Source organism: Carassius carassius, chromosome 28 (assembly GCF_963082965.1).
Source record: "Carassius carassius chromosome 28, fCarCar2.1, whole genome shotgun sequence".
NCBI classification, from domain to species: Eukaryota; Metazoa; Chordata; class Actinopteri; order Cypriniformes; family Cyprinidae; genus Carassius; species Carassius carassius.
In genome coordinates, this window is record NC_081782.1 from 24215415 (window position 1) to 24235456 (window position 20042).

The 20042-nt window shown below is 38.9% G+C and overlaps 1 protein-coding gene across 1 annotated transcript in view; it reads right to left on the reverse strand.

Annotated features, from left to right (window-relative positions):
- The window catches only part of mre11a (MRE11 homolog A, double strand break repair nuclease), a 254367-nt gene that overhangs the window by 151691 nt on the left and 82634 nt on the right, over positions 1-20042 (reverse strand). The window contains exons 7-8 of the mRNA XM_059514860.1: positions 14716-14830; positions 6828-7013 (exon numbers count right to left, since the gene is read on the reverse strand). Of these exons, the coding sequence (XP_059370843.1) occupies positions 6828-7013; positions 14716-14830 (301 nt within the window). The remainder of the gene's footprint in view (positions 1-6827; positions 7014-14715; positions 14831-20042) is intronic.

The window sequence follows — 20042 nt, forward strand, 5'->3', positions numbered from 1 at the left end:
GAGCCGTCGCGTCTACGGAGCCCTAGCCTGAGTGATGGTATTTAGCACTCCCACTGAGAGATCAGCGGGTAACCATTGAGCGCCCACACATGGAGGGACCACAACTCCGGTTGAGGGTGCCAAATCGAGCCCCTGGCCTGCGATAGGAGGTCTCTCCTCCAAGGCACTGGCCACGGGGCGATATCTGCTAACCGCCTCAAATCTGGGAACCATGGTTGGTTCTTCCAAAAAGGTGCTACAAGCAGTATGGAACATCTCGTTTCTCTCACCCGTTCTATCACCTGCGGAAGGAGGGAGACGGGAGGGAAAGCATAAAGCGGGCAGCACGGCCATCTCCGTGACAGCGCGCTTTCGTTCTTGGAAAAGAATGCGGGGCAGTGAGCGTTTTCGTGGGACGCGAAGAGGTCCACCTCCGCCCTGCCAAATCTCTCCCACAACAGCCGGACTGTTTGCGGGTGTAGAGACCATTCGCCCGTGGGAATGTTGTTTCTGGACAGCCTGTCTGGCCCCAGATACTGTAGCCCAGGCACGTGCACTGCTCTCAGCGAGCGCAAGTTGCACTGAGCCCAAACCAGGAGGCGTTCCGTCAGCCTGTACAGGTTTCGGGACCCAAGACCACCCTGGCGATTTATGTAGGACACCACAGACATGTTGTCCGAACGGACTAAGACGTGGTGGCCTTTGATTTGGGGACAAAAACGTGTCAGCGCGTTCTCCACTGCCAACATTTCCAGGCAGTTGATATGTTGGAGCTTTTCCCGTTCTGACCATAGGCCAAAGGACGGTCTGCCCTCGAGCAGCGCTCCCCATCCCGACGTGGAGGCGTCCGTCGACACCATCTTCACTGTCGAGGAAGTCCCCAGGCTTACACCTGATTGGTACCAGTCGATCTAACCGATCGAGGGAGGGCTGAGCAGGTCCCATGGGACTCATGATGTCTGCGAGTAACTGTGGGCTGCAAATGTGCACATTTACTGCTTTTGACTCGCTGTCTGCCTGGGCAGATCGTACGAGCACGGGCTTCGTTTTTACAGAAACCACGCACCGTGTGTGACATAGTGTTTGTGGGCACTGAGGAGTGGGCACGTTTACTATGTGGTGCGCGTGACCGATCTGAGTCGATCTTATAGGCGAGAGCCCTGTGTGCAGGGCTGTGCTTATATGCGGAGATGGGCACTGAGGAGTGGGCAACGTCACAACATTTATAGCACCGTCGGCCGTGGCCGGAACACCAGAAATAACACTCTTTTCGGGAAATATCTGGGTAGCCGTGATAACGGCTTTTGTGTGCAGGCAAGCGGGCACTCGTGCAGGCTTGCGCATTGCAGAAGATGCTGAGACAGTCACAATTCTTGGAACTGCAACAGCGGCGCGCTTGGGTGAGAGCTCGGCCGCAGCGGAACTCATACACCGGCGCTTTCCTAGCGGTGCTAGGATGCTTTCGGGGCTTCTGGCTTCACCGCAATCCTCTGCCGCGGCTCCCGCGGTGCGGGGCGACGGCTGGAAGAGCGAGAACGGGGTCCCGTGCTGCGTTGCTGACGCTGTCGCGATGACGCAGTTGGCGGTGGGCTTGACTGAGAGCTCTGTGGGGCCGGTCTATCGCGGCCAGCTGCAGGACCGGAGCGCTTCGGCAAGAAGTGCTTGAACGCCTGCGATGCTTTCTGGTCCTCGACGAATCTCTCCACAAACTCGCTGACAGATGATCCGAAGAGGCCAGCAGGAGTCAGCGGCGCGTCGAGGAACGCAGCACGCTCAGACTCCTTGATGTCAGAGAGCGTCAGCCACAAATGCCTCTCAGCCACCGTAGCGAAAGCCATAACCTGTCCCATGGCCTGTGCAGCGGACTTAGTAGAGCGGAGGGAGAGATCCGAAGCGCTCCTCAGATCCGCGAGACAGATCGCTTCGGGCCCCATCTCATCCAGCTTGCGGAGGAGTTCGCCCTGGAAGATCTGCAGAGTGGCCATGGTGTGCAGCGCAGACGCAGCCTGCCCAGCAGCAGAGAAGATCCGTGCGAGCAGCGATGACGTCATGCGGCAGGCTTTGGATGGCAACGCCGCCTTAGTCCGCCGTCCAGCAGAGGGGGGGCAAAGGTGCGCTGCAATAGCCTGTTCCACCGGTGGAAGTGACAGGTAGCCTCTGTTCTTAGCATCGTCCAGTGTGGAGAATGCTGGCGAAACAGATGAACGAACTCTCGCCGAGAAAGGAGCGTTCCAAGTTTTCGCCACTTCTTCGTGAAGCTCAGGAAGAAAGGGGGCGTGCTTTGAGCTGGGAGAAAAACGCTCATCCGGGAGAAAGCTACCATCCAGCTGGGAACGAGAAGGGGGCGCTGGAGCAGACCACTCGAGGCCGAGGCTCGCCGTGGCCAACGTGAGCACGTGGGCCTCTGAGCAGAGGGCGCGAGATCCACAGAGCTCGCCCAACCCTCACTGCCCGAAGCAAGCAGAGAGCATGTGTCCTCTTCCTCCGACGCGGCCCTGAGATCCACTTCCTCCGATGACGCGGCGGCAGACAGCGGACGCTGACCATCGGGAAGCGATGCAGGGGAGGCCGGTGAAGCGGAGGGAACCGGCGAACTCGGCAGAGCTGGAGGCGGTTCCGGAAGGCGCTGCGAGCGGCGCAGCGGATGATGCAGGCTTCGAGAAGAACGCCCGGCGAGTCCTCAGAGTCACCATAGGCATCAACTCGCAATGAGGGCATCCGCCGTCAGCGAGCGCGAGCGCTGCATGGTCCTCACCCAGGAAGGAGACGCAGATGATGTGACGATCTCCTTCTCTGAGCGGGGCTCTGCACGAGCTGCACGAGGGCATCTTTAAAAAGACGCAGCTCTTTAAGAGTGTATGTCGCAGAGCGAACTCACACAAGGATATAAGGATATTAAAGGATATAGGCGCCGGACAGCGCAGCAGGAACGGCAGTAGAAGGCGGCGAGGCCAGCAGCTTCCGAATGGCTCGTCCCGCTGATATGCCTCTCAGACGGCGCTTGCTTCCTCCGTGATCCAGCGATGCGTGAGCTTCGCTGAAGAGATGAAAAATCAGGTGAGTCAGCCTTTTCGAGCTCCTTTTATAGGGTTGGCCCACACCCGTTTCGGCGGGAAGTGGCGTGATTTTTGTTGCTGCAGAGCAGCCAATGAGCGAGTGAGCCGTCTCGCCTATGGCTGTGTACTGCTGCAAATGCGCTTTACAAAAATTCAAAATTAAGGATAATTTTTTGCTTCAGTATTTCGTGAAAAGAGACTTTTCCCGTACGTCTTAGCTAAGACGCAGTACGAGAGAACTCTCGTAAGAGAACCAGGACAACTAGAGCCCCAGACACAGATCCCCTGTAAAGACCTTGTCTAAGACGACCACTGGGAAAAAGCCACAGAAAACAGATGATTCTTCTGCACAATCTGACTTTGCTTTAGCCCGGAATTGAACTGCTAGATCCGTCTGGTCAGAGGAGAACTGGCCCCCAACTGAGCCTGGTTTCTCCTAAGGTTTTTTCTCCATTCTGTCACCGATGGAGTTTTGGTTCCTTGTCGCTGTCGCCTCTGGGTTGTTTAGTTGGGGTCACTTCACTTACAGCGATATCATTGACTTCATTGCAAATGATTGAACAGACACTATTTAAACTGAACTGAGATGATGAGATCACTGAATTCAACGATGAACTGCCTTTAACTGTCATTTTGCATTATTGACACACTGTTTTACTAATTAATGTTGTTCAGTTGCTTTGACACAATGTATTTTGTTTAAAAGCGCTATATAAATAAAGGTGACATTTTGAGTGCTGTTGTGAGGATTCTTAAACACCTCTGATTTGTCATCGTGTTCACACACTAAACATTTCTCCGTGACTGGCTGCAATCATCATCACTTCATGCTCATCACAGAGCACTTACAAAGACACACACGGTTATGGCAGCATCTACCAGAGGTATAGCTATATTAGGTATTTTATATATATATATATATATATATATATATACATATATATATATACATATATATATATACATATATATATATATATATATATATATACATATATATATATACACATATATATATATATATATATATATATATATATATATATATATATACATATATATATATACACATATATATATACACATATATATATATATATATATATACACATATACATACATATATATATATATATATATATTAGGTATAGCTATATTAGAGATCCACTGATAGATGTGGCTTTCAAATTCTCCCGTGTGTATCTGTTTAAGCCAGAGGTGTCCAAACTCAGTCCTGGAGGGCCGGTGTCCTGCAGAGTTTAGTGATGTTAGTGCTTAGTGAAGAGCATGAAGAGATAATCCTTCTAGCCAATCACAGATATATCTGTTATCACACCAATCAGGGATGTTGTGATCAAAATGTTTGTGGGAAATGCTGGTATTATCACATTTTTTTTTAATTTTAGCACTGAATTGTCAGTACTTTTGACAACACTAGTCTCTGGTAACAATGAGATGTTGCATACAGCAAGCAGACATTATGGGGAAACTTTATCTCAAACCTTTCTCTCAAAACACTGAAGCCTACGGGGCCCTTGATTATGATTTAACTTTTTTAACTGCGAGTCAGTGTGTAATTTTGCAGTTTGAGCATAAACAACATCTGCAAAATTACAATGCTCACAGTTCAATCCATAGATTATGTTTGCACTGTGCACGATACTTCAAAAGTATCACGATTCTCGGAAAATAAAAACGTCACTATTCCTAAATTTATTAGTATCGATACTTCAAAGAATGACCGCGTTCCAGATTTGTAAAAGAGACGTATTTCATGTTGGTGTGTGCAACGCACGCTTCCAGTGCCTCCTTGTTGATGTCTGTTTTTCTCCTCACGCACGCAGCAAAGAAGCTGCAGCTGCAGCTTTCATGTGACAAACACTACAGCGAGATGGCTGCATGTGCGAGCACAAGTGAAACTGTGGCTGCCGGTCCACGACTGGTAGAAAAAGATGACACGAGCAGTGAAATATGGAAGTACTTTCAAAGTTCAGAATCAAGATAAAGTTATTACTCTTATGTTTTTTATGATAACTGAGATAATGCAGCTAAATGTATTCTTTTTTACCTTTAATGTCATTGCTCTAATTTATTTTTTATATTTTGATATTTCATATTTTGTTCAAATGTTTAATATATCTGCTGTTCATATTGTCACGGGAGGAGCAAACGACAGACACAGTGGCCGTGGCATCAGGCCTCGGAGATGCTTTTATTAACAGAAAATAAAACAAGAGGGGATAAAAGTGTCCAAACAGGTAGAGTGTCCAAAACAAACAGGGGTTTCCGGTGTCCTCGTCATGCTGCGGGGTTCGTGTGGGTCGGGCAGTGTTCTGGAAGGAAGGGTCCAGGTAAGGGGCGGAGTCCGGCGGCCGTACACACTCCCCTCTTCGGCCCGGCGGCTTCTTCCAGCTGTGGCATTCTTCTCTCTGGCCGCAGCATTTGATGGGGATCGACGGCCTGGCATCCTGGCACTACCATAGATAATTTCTTTTACAGAATTTGCTTTTTAAGGCATACAACAAACCAAACAGATGGTAAGGACTACAATGAGCTTCTTCCTGTGTTTCTCATATCACAAACCCTAAAATATACATAATACCTCCCTCCAGGAACACGCAACAAAGGGGTGAGGCCATGTTGTTGTAGTATTGTGTTGTTGCCATGCCGTTGAAATGCTGTTATTTTCACCCTGATTGCATATATTGCAAATTAAATAACAACTATACAAAATTTTTACAATTTAATAATTTTTTATTCTGTACTAAAGCTTTAATAAGATAATAAAAACAGAGCATTTACAATAACATTGTATCTAAAAAATAAAATGAGTCTGATTGTATAGTCTGATTCGGACTCAAACTGATAATGCAATATTGACACCATTGTTTACATTACATTGGACTACATGCAATTACCCATAATGGTAAGGGGCGTGACATTTCTGGAGAATGAGAACTAGGCAGTTAGCTAATCAGAACACACTGGGCCAGGTAACCATTCTGAGCCCATTACGTTTTTCTAAAGGATGGGCTTCACTGAATCTGGAAGTCAATAGTTTAAACTGGTGTGGATTAAACAAAATAAGTGAAAGATAATTTGACTTTTTTTTTTTTTTTTAAACGAAGCATGAACACGTTACAGTGCACCCCATATACACAATCAAGCCTTTGAAAATAGTTGAGCTCACAAAAGTGGGGTTGGAACGTGCCCTATATAAGCAGTACTGAGCAACATACCCCTTAATCTTTCTACCAAATTAGAGAACTCATGAAAAACTCAAGAAAAGCAACACGGCATAATCGCTTAGTCTCTTTCCCCTCTCAGAGAACTGAGTTTATGTTTAGTAACCGAAGACCATTTCAATATGGTCCCTTGACTTTGTGTAAAGCTATCTGACACTATGGGGAATTTGTATATGACAAGATTATTCAACATTCCCATTATTACACTTCAATAACAGATAAAGGTTTATAGGGATATGTTCTTGCTGGAGTTTACAGTTGTTGTTGTTGTTTTTTTACGATGTTAGAGGTTTAACTTCCGCCTGCCTGAATACACTCCATATCACATTTACAGTCTGGGGGTGAAGCCTCCATTCTCTGAGGACTTTCCCTGCCTCAACAGCATGTCCACCACGCAGTACAGATAGTCAGGGACAGATCGAATTGACAGGTGATGCTGATCTGACAACATCAACATTCTTGTTGTGAGTATGAAGAGTGTGAAAATTTTCATCCCTAGTGGAACTGTGTATGCATACATATGACATATTAGTGCAGGCACACTAACTTTTTGACTGCCTCTCCTGGTGACAGCGAGGTGATGACGGAGCTGCCGGGTTGTGTGACATAGAAGAGCTGCTGTTCGTTACGGACTGGAGCAATTTTACACTCATGCTCATGACCCCAAACCACCAAATCTAGGAAATCATCCAAAAACTGTTCAGGGATGTAGTTTGTCGCCCCATGCTTACTCCTACAAAAAACAGACATAATTAATGCAAATAGATTTTATCTGAAAAGAAACTATATATTTTTTTAAGTGTACTTTTTACCTGCATACATACATATGGTACCACTTACATAAAACAATATAGCCAATCTTTTCACTTAGCTCTAAATCACTAAATGTGAACATGTACAACTGCTTTGAAACAATGTGTATTGTGTACAAATAATTAGTGACCTGAAAATGACAAGCATCTACAAAGGGGAAAATATTTATTTAATACCCTGCTGATTTTGTAATTTTGCCCACTAACGAAATTAAGGGTCTGTACTGTTTATGGTAGGTTTATTTTAATGTATAGAGACAGAATACAACCTCCCTTAAAAAAAGAAAATTATGTAAAGGTTAAAAACTGATTTGCAATTCAGTGAGTGAAATAAGTATTTGTTCCCGAAGCAAAAAATTACTTAGTCCTTGGTGCAGAAACCCTTGTTGGCAAGCACAGAGGTAAGACGTTTTTTGCAATTGATTATCAGGTTTGCACACATCTCAGGAGCGATTTTGATACACTCCTCTTTACAGTTACTCTATAAAACCTTAAGGAATCTTGGCTGTCGTTTGGCAACCCAAAGTTTCAGCTCCCTCCACAGATTTTCTATAGGATTGGGGTTTGGAGAGTTTGCTTCTTCTTAAGCCACTTCTTTGTTGCCTTGGCGGTATGTTTCAGGTCATTGTCATGCTGGAAGACCCATCCCATCCATGACCAATCTTCAGTGTTCTGGCTGAGGGAAGGAGGTTCTCATTCAGGATTTTACAGTACATGGCCCCATCCATTTGCCCCTCAATGCAGTGAAGTTGTCCTGTACCCTTCTCAGAAAAACAGTCCCAAAGCATAATGTTTCCACCTCCGTGCTTTGAATGTAGGGATGGTGTTCTTGGGGTCATAATCAGCTTTTCTCAAGTTAATGCCAAAGAGTTTAATTCTGGTCTCATCTGACCCCAGCACTTCCTCCCAAACCTTTTCTGAATCATTTTGATGTTCTTTGGCAAATTTTAAATGTACATGTGGCTTCTTGAGCAGGGGGACCTTGCGGGTGGTGCATGATTTCAGTCCATTGCGTTGTAGTGCGTTACCAATGTTTTGCTTGATGACTGTGGTCCCAAATGCCTTAAGATCATTAACAAGCTCCTCCTGTGTAGTTTGGGGCTAATCCCTCACCTTTCACATGATCATCCTTAAACCACGAAGCAAGATCTCATAGCTTCCTCTATTAGCACACTTCAGGTTTGCTAGATTTTCGTAACAAAACTAGCCCAATGTTCAATCAAAAATTAGCCCAATGACCATGTCTAAGTTTACTGAAAATGCATTTAAGTTATGCAAACTGAAAACCACTGCATCATAGTAGGGATGCACAATATTTGATTTTTGTCTATATCCAATATTTTTCCAAACATTTTGGCCGATAGCCAATGTCGATACGGATATATACTTCCCTTTGTTTTGAAACATTTATTACATTTTTACATTTATTCATTTAGCAGACGCTTTTATTCAAAGCGACTTACAAATGAGGACAGTGGAAGCAATCAAAAACAACAAAAAGAGCAATAATAAGTGCTATAACAAGTCTCAGTTAGGTTAACAGTACACTTAGCATGGGCTTTTAAATAATATAATAAAAAGAAAACAGATAGAATAAAAAAAAGAATAGAGCAAGCTAGTGTTAGAGTTCTTTACACACACACACACACACACACAATTGCATAATAAATGAAAAGAAAATAGAATACAATAGATTGGAAAGGTAGTTCGATTTATTTTTTTTAATAACACAATTAGAATAGTGAGTGTTAAAGTTAGAGGGTCAAATAAAGATGGAAGAGATGTGTTTTAAGCCGATTCTTGAAGATGGCTAATTACTCAGCTGCTCGGATTGAGTTGGGGAGATCATTCCACCAGGAGGGAACATATAATTTAAAGGTCCGTAAAAGTGACTTTGTGTTTTTTTGGGATGGCACAATCAAGCGACGTTCACTTGCAGAACGCAAGCTTCTAGAGGGCACATAAGTCTGAAGTAAAAAATTTAGGTAAATGGGTGCAGAGCCAGTGGTAGTTTTGTAGGGAAACATCAATGCCTTGAATTTTATGCGAGCAGCTATTGGAAGCCAGTGCAAATTGATAAATAGAGGTGTGACATGTATTCTTTATGGCTCATTAAAAAATAATCTTGCTGCTGCGTACTGGATTAATTGTAAAGGTTTGATAGAACTGGCTGGAAGACCTGCCAAGAGGGCATTGCAATAGTCCAGCTTGGACAGAACAAGAGCTTGAACAAGGAGTCGTGCAGCATGTTCCGAAAGAAAAGGCTTGAGCTTCTTGATGTTGAATAAAGCAAATCTGCAGGATTGTACAGTTTTAGCAATATGGTCTGAGAAAGTCAGCTGATCATCAATCATAACTCCAAGGCTTCTAGCTGTTTTTGAAGGAGTTATGGTTGATGTGCCTAACTTGATGGTGAAATTGTGATGAAACGATGGATTTGCTGGAATCACAAGCAGTTCTGTCTTGGTAAGGTTGAGTTGATGGTAATGGTCCATCATCCAGCAAGAAATGTCTGTTAGACAAGCTAAGATGTGAATAGCTACCGTCGGATCATCAGGATGGAATGAGAGGTAGAGTTGAGTGTCATCAGCATAGCAGTGATATGAAAAGCCATGTTTCGGAATGACAGAACCTAATGATGCCATGTAGACAGAGAAGAGAAGTGGTCCAAGAACTGAGCCCTGAGGCACCCCAGTAGTTAGATGTTGTGACTTGGACACCTCACCTCTCCAAGATACTTTGAAGGAACTATCTGATAGGTAAGACTCAAAACATTGAAGTGTGGTTCCTGAGATGCCTTTTGCCAGTAGGGTTGATAGGAGGATCTGGTGGTTAACCGTGTCAAAAGCAGCGGACAGATCAAGCAGGATAAGTACTGAAGATTTTGATTCCGCTCTTGCCAGTCTTAGAGCTTCAACAACTGAGAGCAAGGCAGTCTCAGTTGAATGTCCACTTCTGAAGCCAGATTGGTCGCTGTCAAGGAGGTTGTTGTGTGTGAGAAATGTAGAGACTTGGTTGAACACAGCTCGTTCAAGTGTTTTTGCAATGAAAGGAAGAAAGGAAACTGGTCTGTAGTTCTCTAAAAGAGATGGGTTGAGGGTGGGTTTCTTAAGTAGTGGAGTTATATGAGCCTGTCTAAATGATGAGGGAAAAACACCAATGTGGAGGGATGTGTTGATGATGTGAGTGAGTGCAGGTACAACTGCAGGAGAAATGGCTTGAAGGAGATGAGATGGAATAGGATCAAGCGGGCAAGTAGTAGGGTGATTAGAACGGATGAGTTTTGAGACTTCTGCCTCAGAGAGTGAAAAAAGGGATGTAAATGAGTGTATGTTTGCTGGTGATATGAGCTTGACTGATTGTGGTGTGGAAAATTGTGCAGTAATGTGTTTAATTTTATAAATGAAAAACGTGGCAAAGTTGTCAGCTATTAGAGATTAAGCAGGAGGGGGAGGAGGAGGACAAAGAAGAGAGGAAACTGATTTAAAAAGCATGCGAGAGTTAGACAAATTGTTAATTTTGTTATGGTAGTATGTCATTTTAGCAGTGGAGACATTAGCAGAGAAGGAAGATAGGAGTGACTGATACACATTAAGGTCAGTAGTATTTTTGGATTTGTGCCACACCCTTTGAGCAGCTCTAAGCTTAGAACAGTGTTTGCGTAGAACATCAGATAACCAAGGGGCAGAAGGGGTGTTACGGGCTGGCCTGGAAGATAAGGGGCAAATAGTGTCTAAACAAGATGTAAGAGTGGAGCAGAAAGTATCAGTAGCACTGTTAGCATCCAAAGATGCAAACAGTTTAAGGGAAGGAAGTGAAAATGAAACCATTGCAGATAGCCGGGAGGGTGAAAGTGTGCTTAGGTTACGTCGAAAGATGACATGTGGAGGGGTAAATGATGTGTCAGGGACCATGTTGAGGTTAAGAGTAAGGAGGAAGTGATCCGATGTGTGCAGTGGAGTAACTAGAACATGATCAGTAGAGCAGTGTCAGACTGTGGAAATCAGCATACAAAGGTTTATTTAGGTGGATGTTGAAATCTCCAAGCATAACTAGGGGAGTACCATCCTAAGGAAAGTTTGAGATGCGAATAATGTGCCCTCCAGCTGAACTGAATTCGGTCTGTTTTTTGGCTGTGAGGAACGATGTGTTATAGCCTGAAACATGCCTGCACTCAGCAGCACTACTCTTTGTATTCATTATTTTCTCGCAGCCCATATTATTATTTCCACAAGACCATAATGATAATAACAATTTATCAATTAATAATTAATAATTATTTTACGAAAATCATTGTTATTTGTGATCGTAGATGTTTGCAGAAGGCTTTAAGACCAAGCGGATTCCTCTGCTCCCGCCTCACAGCGCGCGGGATTCCCCTCACTGACGCAGCTCCACTGTCTGCGGTTTGACTTTACTAAATCAGATTGAGGCAAATACAACTTATTGATCATGAGCCCAACATTTAGCAAGCAGGAAAACATTCATTCTAACTGAAGGAAGATGTATTTCATCGAGCTAATGCTGTTAAAGAGAGAAAGAGAGAGAGAGAGAGAGAGAGAGAGAGAGAGAGAGAAACTAGTCTAGGGCTATTCTTAAACTTGGAGCTCATTATATTGAAGTACAAATTCAAACACCAGAAACGTTATGCATTTTATGAATAATGAAATGTTATGAAAAGTATGCATTTTATTTATTCACATGCTGTATGGTTAAAATGATATTTTCGTTCACAACTTTAAGTTCCATTGTTTAAAAAAAATGCTTTATTGGCTAACGTTTCATAGACCTTCAGTTGTTATGCTCTAAAATCCAATTCCATTTGTAATTTCACAGTATTTTCACCTCCTACATCACCAACCTTTAAAGTCACGATTCTATAATTTACAGAATTCTATAAAATTCTAATTTACTCAGGCCAATGGCATTTTTTAATGACATTTTATTATTTATTTATTTATTTAATTTATTTTTGAATAATTGTAGCCTACATAAATAGGTGATGCAAAACATATATTTGGATCATCCCTTATTTTTTCCCTTATTTTCTTAAAGAATAAACAACATATTACTAATTCATAAATAAATAATTTAAGCAGTTAAAACCTATTTTTAAACTTGAATTTAAATACTATTAAACTAACTTTAAAATCTCAAGGAGTTTAGTATTAAAAAGGATAAAATGTCACAGTGCATGTTAAATAGCCTAAATGAAATTTTGTTAACAATATAATTAGAACAAACAATATAATTCGATTTTTTTAAATGAACAACTCCTGTATAAAATGGGACAGCAACCTTTATATCAAACATTTTTAAATCGTCCACAGCTGAGCATCGCTGGAGGCTGATCTGCGCCAGAGTGCGGGGAAGTGAATGTGATGAACGAAGTCATTTTCAGATGCAATGGAAAAAAAAAAATCCTGGATAGCCTAGATTAGGCCCATGCAGACTCTGTTCCGAATTATCTAATAATTATAATTTCTGTTAACCCAGAGTAACAAATTTTAACGGATTAATCGCCTATTTTCATTTGCTGCATGTTTTCTTTATTTATTTATTTTAAACACACTAAAAAATTAAGTTTGTGAGAGGACAAAATATGAGTCGTGTATAGGTTGCATTTTAACAGATTTATCACCTATTTTCATTTGCTGCATGTTTTTTTATTTTTGATATTATATAATTCATGTTTTAGGTGCATTTTATTACATTTAGAAATAATAACGGCTGGCCTAATAATGTTATAATGTATCAACAGGATATATTTAGTTTCCTTCACTTTACAACAAATCCTTTAAATTTAACAAATATATCAGAACAAAACAATAATTAAAAATATATAATTCTAATGGATAAATATAATTGCAGTATATAATAATACAGGCTTAGCTATAAACAAACAAATAATAATAATTTAAAGCTAAGCAGAAGGATTGGGCTTTCTCATTCTCTCACTCAGAAATCAGAAATCCGTTTCCATATTCGTGATGTTGCCCATTTGAAGCTTAACTATTATTCATGAGGTAAAATAGGCTTTGTAGTTCACGCGTGTTTCAGTATCGATGGAAAAAAATAATTAACAATATGTGTTAATTAATAATTAACAATATGTGGAGTAAGTTGACCGCTGCTAACGCTGAATGTCTGGTGAACGACTGCTGTTTCCAGTGAATATGTGTGTGAGGCACCAGTGCGATCGAACAGCTGAAACAGAAAATACTAAATTTTTGGTCACACATAAGGCATAATTCAAAAATGCAAAGTGTTAGTAGTTTGAAAAAATCAAGAATAATAACAGAGTTAATAATAATTATTGCTAAATGCTGGACCGTTCTCATTTCGCTCTGCATATGGAACCTGAAGATTTTTTTTAAACCAAGAATGAACCGAAATGAAAATGAAATGAAAACATTTAGCTTTTTATCTGTATATATATATCTGTATATATATATATATATATATATATATATATATATATAGGCCTTATATTTATTTACTGTTTAATAACAATAGCATGCATATGATCCTTTGTGTAAAGGTCTTTTTAAAAATTTTGATGAGTAGACTAGCCTTTAAAGATGTTACAATGTAATAATATAATGTTATTGTTGTCTTCCTCCTTTTATCTCATTTTACAATTACATTAATTTCGCAATCTGTCCCTTTGCACCACCATGCAGTAGTTTCACGAATGATTTTAACACGCGACTGAATTACAGTCCATTTAGCTTGTCCACCTACTGTAAGTGCATTATCCTTGCCTGTGAATCCCTTTTTGAGTAAAACAATGATAACTGCACGTGCATCCTTGCAGATAACAGTAGAAGAACAATGATTTCAAGTACTACCCTAATTTTAAAGGTTCCAGTCTGTTATTCTAACTCAATCAGCATGACAGAGTGATCTCTAACATTGTCCTCCTCAACACTCTCACCTGTGTTAATGAGAGAATCACTGACATGATGTCAGCTAGTTCTTTTGTGGCAGGGCTGAAATGCAGTGGAAATGTTTTTGGGAGTAAGTTAATTAATTTTCATGGCAAAGAAGAATTTATCTGATCACTCGTCATAACATTCTGGAGTATATGCAAATTGTCATTTGTGAAAATCAATATTTGTGTAATTCTCAAAAGATTTTGACAGCTGCCATGTGTTTTATTATTATTATTATTATTTTTTTGTTTATATTCTGTACCAACCATAAAAATTACAGACCCTTCATTTCTTTGTAAGAAAAACTTACAAAATCAGCAGGGGATCACATAAATATTTTCCCCACTGTATGAATGGTGTTTGTCTTTGTTTGCATCCTCAGAAAGGCCTGTTGTTTCCATGCATAAAGTTTAATTAAGCTTGGTATAAGATTTAGATTACTTAGCAACTGTCCAATAAAAAAAAAAAAATGGGCTTGTATCTGAAAAATAATTTGATTACGCAAACTAAACAGGACCAACAGTTTCATCAAGGAATAATAAGGAAAGAAATTAAGAAATAAAAAGTAAATAAACAGTGCAATTCCATGAGGGTCGCAAGGGCCCTAAAAATGACTCCACACAGTAGTCCCAAAGTTTAACATCAATAATTTTGAAAAATTCAATTCTTAAACAAAGCATTCCTGAACCTGTTTTGATGGATGACAAATAAGTTGAACCAGCCATCTTCATCCTCCTTGGGACGAAGCATGGTCACCTGGTTATTGGTGAACATCCGGTAGAGTCTCTCATCTGGAATGGAACCTAAAAGCACATAACACTTGATTCTTTATAATGTACTGCAAAATTCTTAAACCCTACTTAAAGGTCAGAACAATGTGTTTTGACCCTCTAGAGTCAACAAACACGGATACACGTTTTGTGGCATCTTCTCCTGATAACCCAGAAAATAACTTAAATTACACTTTCAGTTTTGATCATACAGATAAGAGTAATAACATCAGTCGAATCTGTAAAGGGTCTACTTTTATTTGTATACACACATAGTAACAACAAAACTTTGTCCATTTATAAAATAAAGAAAACAAACAGGGTGCGCTGTCTGCCGCCTTGGTCTGCGTGATCTTCATTTAGAAACACGTAATTAAGCATACTTTTGTGAGCTAGGCTACATGGATTAATATGCAAAATGTCAATATTCTCACATATTAGGCCTATATTTTAATTTATATAAAAAATGTCCTTTAATAAAACAAAATGCAATTTTGTCACACACAACTTTGTTATTCGTTACCTGTCCTCTATGTTGACCGATAACTTTTTGGGGAAAAGATATTTGTCTGTACACTGATTAAGAAATTGTTGCGTGTTTTATAAATTATTTTCTTTATTTAAGTAAAATGTGAGGCTCTGTATAATTTCGCTCCCATTATTTAGGCCTAATTAAAAAAAGAAACGAGTAAATTAAACCTGCATGATTTAGCTAAATCATTAAAACTCTAAAAAATGTGCAGTTTAATAAAACGTCCTCAGGTTTAAAATCAAGTTCTCTAAGTATAATCAGCAAAATGCACACAATGTAAAATGAGCTTTATTAATTGCACACAATGAGCTTTATTAATTGAAAATTTAAGTGATTTTAAAGGGATTCTAAATAATAAATTGCAGCCACATTTAAATGCAGGTGTGTATAATATTAGAGTGCACGAGCAGTATTTATTCTTATTTGTCTACATATTTTATCTTCATTATAAATCTTGTTTGGTAACTGAATGTAAAAAAAATAATAATTTGTAATGCATATGCAAAATGTGAATTATTATTCATATTCAAGTGTTTGTGTGAAAATTATTAATGCACATGCATGACATTGGAGGCGCCATCTTGATCACTTGAATTTTTTCCTGATAATAAAATAACTTAAAATTGGGGTCTCTCACATACATGATAAATATATCTACAGAAAGTTTGAAAGGTTTTTTAAATGAATCAATTCAAAACGAAAGCATTCTGTAATCTATGAAGGTTGCATTTCTCTTTAAATGCGCGTACAATATACTGTGGAGATGAGAGACAGCACTGTGAATTTCATTTTGCAGCCGACAAGAAAACATTTGTTTATTAATAAATTATTAAAATGTATCCTTTTTCACAATTATTAGGCTACATCTGCCTGTGCTTTGTGGCAAACTTAATGCATGTCCTTAAACATGGAATATATTAAGGCTCATTATGGATTATAGATGTAAATAGAATATAAACCTCAGCTTAGTTGAATAATGACAAATGAATGACTAGTAACTAGAAAAATCTTATGTGGAGGCAGAACTATTAAATACCCTCTAGACTCATCTCTGTTAAAGTTTTTAAAGCATTTTATACGTGTTTGCATAAATTCTGCTTTCAGAACGGTCCTTAATGGAGAGATACCTTATTTTCACCTCCTAAATTACTACCCCAATTCTTTAATGGTAAAATTTACTCAGGCCAATGGCATTTTTTTTATGACATTATTTTTATTTTTAGAATAATTGTAGCCTAAATAAATGAGTGAATCAAAACAAATATGATAACTTTTTAACTGCAGGCAAATATAGGCCTATATTATTGTACATTACAAATATTTGGATCATCCCTTATTCTGTCCCTTATTTTCTTAAAGCATAAAAACTTATTTTCTACAAGAATTAGCATTATAAATTAAGAATAAAAGAATCTCAATTAGCCCTTATTTTCCATTTCTGAAGTTAACCCTTATGAGTTTTCGTCCACTAGGGGGTAGAGTTGAGTCTTATTTTGGCCACCACTTTCTCTGTGTTTGAGCTAATGGAATTATTTTTGGTGACAAATCTTATTTTGACCCATATTATGGGAAAATGCTTTGAAATTTAAAAAAAAAAACTCAAAAGGTACACTCTGGGCAAATTCACTACCCTTTTCTTTATGTTCGTGGATGAAAACATCCACTAGATTAAACTGCTGTAAAAATGTATCAGATAATTATTATTATTATTTTTTTGCATAAATCTATTAATCAACCTCAGTCCTGATCAAAACTACAAAATGTTTAAAAAAAAATCCAAGATTTTAACTCTTTAATTACCAAGTTCATAAATGATGTCACTGATTCGGGAAAAAACACACAAAATTACATATTTTCAATTTAAAAAGGGATTATGGACTGGATATTTTTTTTTACCTTTTATCACAGTCTTGGGCATGTCAAAGATTAGTAACAAGATTGGCTTTGATGCATTGTTAGTTTTTGTGCAGCATTAGATTTAATTTAATTTTCTCCCTCATTTGTTGTTAGTGGCTGTTTTTGCCCCATTGACTTCTATTATAATGACATTTTTTGATTGCAAAGCCATGACACCATATAATCATGCATTCTTGATTGTTTGTGGTTTTCCCTTTTGGGAAGAGGTAAAATTTGTTATTTTTTACATTTGATCACTAGGTGGGACCATTAACCCTTTAGATAGGCCTGTGCAAAAAAAGGCTTAGTTTCTGGCTTGTATATGGCTTGGTTATGGAGTTATATGGAGTATAACAGCAAATTATAGTGTTTGTGTGTGTGTGAGATTCTTGATTGTTGGTGGTTTTCCCTGTTGGGAAGAGGTAACATTTGTTATTTTTTACAGTTGTTCACTAGGTGGGACCATTAACCCTTTAGATAGGCCTGTGCAAAAAATGCTTAGTTTCTGACTTGTATATGAAGCTATATGGAGTATAACAGCATATTATATTGTGTGTGTATGTGTGTGTGTGAGAAAGAGAGAGAGTGTAAGAGAGACCTTTGCGCACTTACCTTGATGTATCTGAAAAAATCCAAATATGCACCTCATGCTCTCAGAACTACATGGAGTCAACAATAAAAAAAAGAAGTGTTTATGTACCTGCTGCCTTTTGATGGTGAAAATCATGGATGGTCTATGTGTGAAATGCTCGTCTTTTCTTGATGGTAAAGCCAGTTTAAAACCTTAAAATCCTGTAAAAAAATCTACTTTGCATCAAATTTATGAACAATGTATTATGAACCAAAATGCAATACCAACTTCAAATAAGCTGCAGCTCGATGGAGGGGTCAAGCTGCATAATCATTTCTAAAACTTCAGTACAAGTCAAGCCCTTTCTCGTGTTGCTTGCTGCTCTTCTCACCATTAAATGACCCGCACGATGGCATGCAAGTGTTTAAATCCACGTATTTCGCATTTTTTAGTCTATACTTATCACCACCATCAAAAGGCAGCAGGTGCATAAATACACTTTTGTTTACTCCATGTAGTTCTAAAAGCTGAGGTGTACATTTTGATTTTCTCAAATACATCAAGGTAAGTGCGCAAAGGTCTCTCTCACACACTCTCTCTCTCTCTCGCTCTCTCTCTCTCTCACACACACACACACAATATAATATGCTGTTATACTCCATATAGCTTCATATATAAGTCAGAAACTAAGCTTTTTTTGCACAGGCCTATCTAAAGGGTTAATGGTCCCACCTAGTGATCAACTGTAAAAATAACAAATTTTACCTCTTCCCAACAGAGAAAACCACCAACAATCAAGAATCTCACACACACACAAACACTATAATTTGCTGTTATACTCCATATAACTCCATATACAAGCTAGAAACTAAGCGTTTTTTGCACAGGCCTATCTAAATGGCTAATGGTCCCACCTATTGATCAACTGTGAAAATAACAAATTTTACCTCTTCCTAAAAGGGAAAACCACAAACAATCAAGAATGCATGATTATATGGTGTCATGGCTTTGCAATCAAAACATTTCGTTATAATAGAAGTCAATGGGGCAAAAACAGCCACCAACAACAAATTAGGGAGAAAATTTTTTTATCTAATGCTGCACAAAAACTAAAAATGCATCAAAGCCAATGTTGCTTCTAATCTTTGACATGCCCAAGACTGTTATAAAAAGTAAAAAAAAAAAATCCAGCCACAATTACTTTCAAATTGAAAATAAGTCATTTTGTGTGTTTTTCCCCCAAATCAGTGAAATCATTTATGAACTTGGCAATTAAAGAGTTAAAATCTTGGATTATTTAAAAACATTTGGTAGTTTTGATCAGGACTGAAGTTGATTAACAGATTTATACAAAAAAAAAAAATTTGAGAAAAAAATTATGAATCCGACACATTTATACAGCAGTTTAATAGAGTGGATGTTTTCATCCCAAACATAACGAAAGGGTAGTGGGTTAATTGGCAACTCTAATGATGATGTAATTATCTTTTGACTCCCCTGACAGTGGCACCTTCCTAAAAAAAAAAAAAAAAAAAAACTTTGTTGGAGATATGTGAGCGAATAATAGATTTAAAAAAGAAAAAAGTGGGTGCTTGGTTTCCGAAATGGAAAACGTATACAGCTCATAAAAAAAAAATGATATGATGAAAAAGTAATGATAAAATATTAATTCATAGAAATAATTTAAGCAATTAAAACCTTTTTATTTTTTTAAAATACTAGATTCAACTTGAATTTCCATACTATTAAATAGAGATGTTCCAATACCCTTTTTCTCTTCCCCATACCGATTCCGATACCTGGGCTCAGGGTATTGGCCGATACAGAGTACTGATCCGATACCTGGGTGTGTATATGTATATACAGCTGTATTTAGCCCTGTGTAAATTGCTAGAATCATTTTATGGTGTGCTTCAGACTTATCCCTTAATAAAACATGAACAAATACATGGTGAACTACTGTATTTATTACAGTATTTTTATTATCTGACATGAATTTGATAGTAATATTATTTATTTTTTAAGCGAAAAAGAACTTCAAATGCAGCCAAAAATCTAACACCGCAAACTAAAAAAGGTATTTTAGTTTTACAATATAACTGTATAAAAGACTGCAACAAATAAGTCTAGGAATATAAAAAAAATGATATATTAATCACATAATCTCTTTACAACAAAAGTAAAAAACAAGCAACCATCTAGGCATAATAATTATTATTTATGGAGACGTATTATTATTACTTCAT